This window comes from Fopius arisanus, unplaced genomic scaffold, assembly GCF_000806365.1.
Source record: "Fopius arisanus strain USDA-PBARC FA_bdor unplaced genomic scaffold, ASM80636v1 scaffold00061, whole genome shotgun sequence".
Lineage (NCBI taxonomy): Eukaryota > Metazoa > Arthropoda > Insecta > Hymenoptera > Braconidae > Fopius > Fopius arisanus.
Window position 1 is genome coordinate 239,179 of NW_011887800.1, and position 6,205 is coordinate 245,383.

The 6,205-nt window shown below is 35.1% G+C and overlaps 2 protein-coding genes across 4 annotated transcripts; one reads left to right on the plus strand and one right to left on the minus strand.

Annotated features, from left to right (window-relative positions):
- Positions 1–1,283: 1,283 nt before the first annotated feature.
- Positions 1,284–4,187, plus strand: LOC105268784 (transcription factor giant). 3 transcript variants are annotated; one of them, XM_011308608.1, is made up of 2 exons: positions 1,284–1,629; positions 2,050–4,186. In XM_011308608.1, exon 2 carries the CDS (start codon positions 2,069–2,071, stop codon positions 3,029–3,031), a length of 963 nt encoding a protein of 320 aa, XP_011306910.1. In that variant the 5' UTR covers positions 1,284–1,629; positions 2,050–2,068; the 3' UTR covers positions 3,032–4,186. The 3 variants fall into 3 exon arrangements, with proteins under 3 accessions (XP_011306910.1, XP_011306911.1, XP_011306912.1); XM_011308609.1 differs by lacking the exon at positions 1,284–1,629 and adding an exon at positions 1,682–1,831 and having other exon boundaries at positions 2,050–4,187; XM_011308610.1 differs by lacking the exon at positions 1,284–1,629 and adding an exon at positions 1,844–1,978 and having other exon boundaries at positions 2,050–4,187.
- A 64-nt stretch (positions 4,188–4,251) lies between these two features.
- l(2)k10201 (lethal (2) k10201) lies at positions 4,252–5,449 on the minus strand. Its single transcript, XM_011308611.1, has 2 exons — positions 5,212–5,449; positions 4,252–4,895 (listed from the first exon to the last, which is right to left on the minus strand). Exons 1-2 carry the CDS (start codon positions 5,410–5,412, stop codon positions 4,329–4,331), a joined length of 768 nt encoding a protein of 255 aa, XP_011306913.1. The 5' UTR covers positions 5,413–5,449; the 3' UTR covers positions 4,252–4,328.
- Between the last annotated feature and the right edge of the window lie 756 nt (positions 5,450–6,205).

Consider the following 6,205-nt stretch of genomic DNA (forward strand, 5'->3'; position numbering starts at 1 on the left):
AAATCTGGTGAAATCAATTATAGATTCTTCCATTTTCAAAATTCTTCTATTTTCGGTTTTTTAAAATTGTCCAATGCCTCTCATTTTACTAGGAATTTTTCTTGAAAATTCTTTTCAATGCTGCAAAATGAATAATTCATTTTAATACATCAAATTGTTCTAATAAAAAAATTATTATAGAATATTCCAGTCCTCGAAATCGGTGGCTGGTCCAATGCTAGTTTGAAAAATCAATTGCACGTATTTTTAAAAAATTATAAATGCTAACAGTTATGTCGAATATATTTTCAAATATTTTTTGTATATTACTGGAAACGGTTGAAGTTTTTGTTAATATTTTTTGATGTACCTTTCGGGTGAATTTAGGAATATTCACAGGATAATAGAAGAAAACATTTTTACAATCAACGAATTCTGCTCCTCGAAAATAAACCAAATGGTTTTATTACAGCCCGAATGAAAAAGAGTTCGAAGAAACGGACGGAGTGACGTTTTCCGGGAACAATGAGATGGTTAGCCATTTTTTTTGCGCAGTTTGCCTTTTTGAGAAGGTTGTAAAAATTTGGGAAAGGGTCGACCGATCCTAAAGTTCGAATAGTCTACGCAGATTAACGAAATAATGTAATTGCACGGATTGAATCGTTTTGGACTCGAGAACTATAAAAACGCCGTTGAAAAATGCCTTTGTCAATTTGTTGAATATACTCTGACTTTTACCTTCAATTTTTTAATTAAGGAGTTACTGCTGATATCTTGTCATCCTTCAAGTTTATCGATAATTTACCAATTTCGGAGAAACAATTGATGAAATTGATATAAAAAAATATACCATTTTTAACTTCAACTTTTACTATTATATTATTATTATCTAATTATTATATTATTATTATTTAATTATTATTGAACAATAATTCAATGTCCCACAAAGTTTCATCACCTTCGAAGAATTCTCGAATGTTCTCAGTAAACTTTTGCAAAAATTCACAAAAATTTTCCAGAAATTTCTAAAAAACCTGTCTAAAAAATCATCAAATTCCGAATTATTGAAGAATCCTTCGTATTTTGCGGAGATTTCACAAAGATTTCGTAATAAATAATCCCGTAATAAAAGTGTGAGTTTTCATTGAAATGCCACGTCACAGTACGTGGATTGAAACGTAATTCATATCTAATCGTTTCTGCTGAGAATTTGGGAAGTACAATGACATACGCCCAGGAATGTCACTCAGAATGCCAGAGGTAAACAAATTCTCGTAAAATTTCGGTTTGAATTTAGACGCGTGCCAAGCCCCCACTTGGTCTGTCCAATGGGTCAAGTTGTGCTCCTCCCCTTCAAGAATTTGTTACCCTCACTCTTGGCTACTTTTTGGGGACCAGTCCCACCTACACATCTTCTACCTTGTAAGGGTTGTCCACTATATAAACTCTGGAACCACCCCCTAACAGTGGTATACCGTTCTCGGACTTCGGAACGAACAGTTCGTGGTTCTTCAGTGGTGAACAACCCTCAACTCGTATTATTTCGATTTATTCTATTTTTATTTCAACTACCAACTCGGAATCGTCTAGAGTCTGTTTGTGTTGTTTGTTGTGTTTGATAAGTGAATTGACCTTGGAATTCTTTGAGAGGTAATTATCTTCATATTTTAAAGGAATTCAACTTTCCATTTCGTCAGGCTAGTACAATTATCTGAAGAACAAGTGATTCGAGAAAAAAATATTAAAATAATTAAAAATAAATTATTTCATAGAAAATTATCTCCAGTGTTTACACATTAGATAACACCCTTTTCGTCTTCAAGATATTCGTATCGTCGGCAGAAATTCCTTTGTAATTTTTATTTTCTTTTCATTCACAATCAATATTACTTTGAATAGTCTTGGGCAATTCTAAAACAAAAATTTCACCAAGAAGAAATACTTGAGACAAGCGAGACCTGAAATAAATTCATGAAATCTTCCTTTAAATTCTTGTCCAGTAAATATTTATGTGAAATGTTCCATAATAATGAATAAAGAGTCGATGACTAAATATTAAAATTTTTCCAGAAAGTGATATTGACTTCCAATGACAATGGAGTCCTGCAATGAGTCCCAAATCGGTGAGCACGCGCTGGACTTCACAAAATCCTCGAAAGAAGAAACAGAGCCACCGATTCTGGACCTGTCCTGCAAGAAAGAGCAATCATCCCAACGAACTGCTTACAATTTGAGTCCAGCATTCTCAGAGTCCCTCTCGTTCTCTCCGCCAAGTGAGTCAACATCTAGTGAACCATCCCAGCACCAATTGGACTTCAAAGAAGAACGAAAGAGTCCATTCGAGGGTCGAACATTCATGGTGACACCACCCTCGGAGTCTGATTCTCCAAAAAAATCAAAGTACGAGCCTATCTACCCCCAGATGTCTGCAGTACCCACCGACATAACTCATCGTTATCCCCTTCTGCCAAAGGCCCTGCCGATGCCCTTGGCAATTTGCCCAACAGTTCCATCTCTTCCGATCAATCAGAATGGAGGAATAACGAATCAGATTCAGATTCCAGTGTCCACTGCCTATCCCTCAGTGATGAATCAAGAGGTTTCTAGTCCTCTGGTTTCCCCAGAAACATCGAAGAAGGCACCGAGACCCTTCAAGGCTTATCCAAAGGACCCTCTAGCCCTCACAATGGGCCCCGAGATCATCTACGATCAGAACTCTAACGAAGCTTACTCGGAATTCAGAAAGAGAATGCTCGATTCTGTGAGGAGAACCAATGAGGGTACCAACATCAAAATGAGGAGGGTCAGCAAAAGCCCTGGTCTACCCACCAGCACAATGGGAGCACTGGATGATAAAGATGCTGCCTACTGGGAGAGGAGAAGAAAAAACAATGAGGCTGCCAAGAGATCCAGGGATGCACGGAGAGCTAAGGAAGACGAAATTGCCATTCGTGCTGCTTTCCTTGAACAAGAAAATATGAAATTGAAGTATGAGCTAGTTGCATTGAGGAATGAAACTGCGAAGCTTAGGTGTATGGTTTATTCAAATTAATTTTAGTCAGAGGTTTAGCATCCACGTGAGAATGGGGGAGATTTTTTGAAATAGGTTGGACTGAATTTCAAAAATCTATACGCCGATTTATTCTTTATGATCAGGAAATCATAAATCTGAAAATATTTGTCCAGTTTGGGAAACTTTTTTTTACGGAAACGGAAAGAATGGGTTGAAAATTCTCTCGAAACCTCGATTTATATTTTGCTAAAATGTCGGAAAAGGGATATTGAAGGAAAGGTCATGAGATCAGGAAATTTCACGGCCTACATGTAAGATCATTCGATGCTTTTCACTAGTTCCAAAGATTTTTACTGAATAGGGTGTGAAACTGTTTTATGGACGGACGAGGTCAATTCACACCGGTCTTATTAAACATTAGAGACCTCAACGCGAAGTCTTTTAGCTGCTAAATAATATTTACAGGCTATACATGTACATATGTTTATAGATTTGCACATAAAAATATATTAATTGTAAATTCTTAGGTTTAATTGGATTTTCAATTCACACAATTTTAATAATCTTTATTCTCTCTTTTTGAATATCTTGTGCCATAAAATAAGATAGATGTCTTCCTACGGGTGCCATAATTCACGTGAAAGGTTTAATGAGTTCAAAATATAATTCGTTTTCAGTCTATATTCTCTTTTAATTTTATTCCATCTGTGTATATTTCATTGGCATCACTTCAATGTTGAACGAGCCTTTTGTGAGTTCATGAAATTGTATACAAAATAATCTTCTGGGAATTTTGTAAATTAATGGGGAATTATTTAAAAAGTTCGAAAATTACTAGCAAATATTTTTTGGACTCATGTTATTCCTCTCAGGTGATTTTTGCATTGTTTCATTGAGATTGACATTGAAACATTGCAACATTTCAAAATAATATTCATTTTTTGAATTTTTACAGAGAGATTTGGACTTGCGCTATATGATAGTAGATTTATCCAAAGGTTGATGAATTATTCACTCGTTTAGACCGTTAAGACTTATTACGTGAACTTAATACAGGGTTGAATCTCAAAGATAGTCAATAATGCTAAGGAAACAAAGGTCTATTTTTTTAGGGATGAATAAAAATTGCGGTGTGTGAATTTTTGAGTAAAAAGTTTTCATGTACATACAGAGACTGTTGTAATATTTAAGATATTTATAATTATAAGTAATAAACGAAGGGGTTTTGAAAAGACAAGCGAGGATTTGAATGACTCACGAAAATCTATATTTCCTTATCCACATTTTATTATTTATTTTAAAAATAATACTTCTATATACAACTCCCTTGCAATTATCAACTTTCTAGATTCTTTTCATTTTTCCGGGATGGTAAAGCTTCAGCTAAATCCATCATATTTGCATTCTCCAAGACTTCTCTTTCCATTTTCATATTTTTTGTAAGAGCTCCCGAGTAGGATTTGTGCATTAACTGTCTTGGAATGAATGATAGAGCTGCTAAAGGAAGTGCCACTTGGGCTTGTGAGTTTGCAACAGTAGAAGGAAGATTTCTGTCGTCGGAAGGTTTCGGAGTGGAATTTTGTAAGCCTGGAATAAAAGTTCTAGATTTTTGGTTTCTGTTAATACTCGGTTTTGGTTTATTGGCAGGTTTCGAATTTAGTTTGGGAGGATCGACTTCCATTGCATCTTCAGATTCTCCATTTTGCATATCTATATCTCTTATTTTTGCCTTCTTTTTTTTGTTTTCTCTTTTCAATTTTTCTTTCGTCTCCTTTGATGATTTCTGCTTCAATGACTCGTCGTATCGATAATTACTTGGAAATTTGTGGATTTGCATAGTGTGCTCTCTTCTCTCAACGGGAGATAAAAACTTCTCATGACAATCTGATACGAAACATTGATACTAAAATGAAAAGGAAACATTTTTTTTACTGTAAATAGAATTTAAAACAGAGTAAAAAATTGGGGTGAAATTAAAAGAAATTGTGGAAAGCAGAAGGTGAATACGAAAACTTCGAACCGATTTTATTGAAATAATATTAGCTAATCATTTAGGATAAAAAAATATTATGAAATCTTTTTTATAAATAATTATTTTAGCGTTTTCCTACTGAATTGATCTTCAAACTACATTTATTTATTTTATTAAAAAAATGTTATTCATTTTATCGAATGTTCCGAATTAATAACGATGTGGTTTAATATATTTTGAGTAATACCATCGGTTTTTTCTCTGCTAATACTCTGAAGAAACTGTCGTGCGTCTCTTGAATATGAATATCCAATAATCTCTCAGTAGGACGACTTTTTCTGCATTCCATGCACGTGAAACTGTGACAGCCATTGTAATGCATCTCAAAATCCACAAGTGTCTTGAATGTGGCTGTGCATCCAGGTGCATTACACGAGAATTCGTTCATCCTGCCGAAGGAAAAATTTAATTATATTAATGATACGTGTTATCCTATGAAGAATATTCAGTTCTACTAGTTTCGAATCTAATAATTCAATAGAAAAAAGGATGAAGACAAAATGTGGAGATTTAAATGTAGCGATTCCGCCAGACTGTGGTGATCGGCTCTGGCTCCATCCACCCACCACATGATTTTCTGAGTCAACCCTGTCCCCCGGAACCAGGGCTTTCTTCTTCGAATGTGGAAGTATTCAAAATAAGTCGTTTCTTTGGTTTACCCAGGTCCAACGGCCAAGCTGCAAGCTCCGTCGAAAGATTCCAGCTCGAACTCCTCACAGAAATCAGTCAAAGAGAGTTAATAGTCTTCGGGGTTAATAGAAAAAGACCGTTGTATATTTAGCAGAAGACGAAGAAAAGCTACCCCAACAGAGCCACCACCTATCGTCCCGCCCCCGTCAGCGTATATTGCTATTGTTTCAGGAGAACATGAGAATATCAAGGAGGTATCTGCGGAAATTTAAAAGGTTAAAATGTTCGAAAAAGTATCAGGAGAACATCAGAACAAAAAGGTATTTCCTGAAATTTGAAAAGTATTAGGAGAGCATGAGAATTGAGGAGGTATTACATGAAATTGAAAAATTCAAAATGTTCGAAAAAGTATCAGGAGAACATGAGAACAAAAAGGTATTTCCTGAAATTTGAAAAGTATTAGGAGAGCATGACAATTGAGGAGATATTCACTGAAATCGAAAAATTCAAAATTTTCAAAAAAGTATCAGGAGAGCATGACAATTGAGGCG

Bases quoted from the DNA above. Each gene is read 5' to 3' on its own strand.
- LOC105268784 (XM_011308608.1), top strand. From the start codon at position 2,069: ATGACAATGGAGTCCTGCAATGAGTCCCAAATCGGTGAGCACGCGCTG.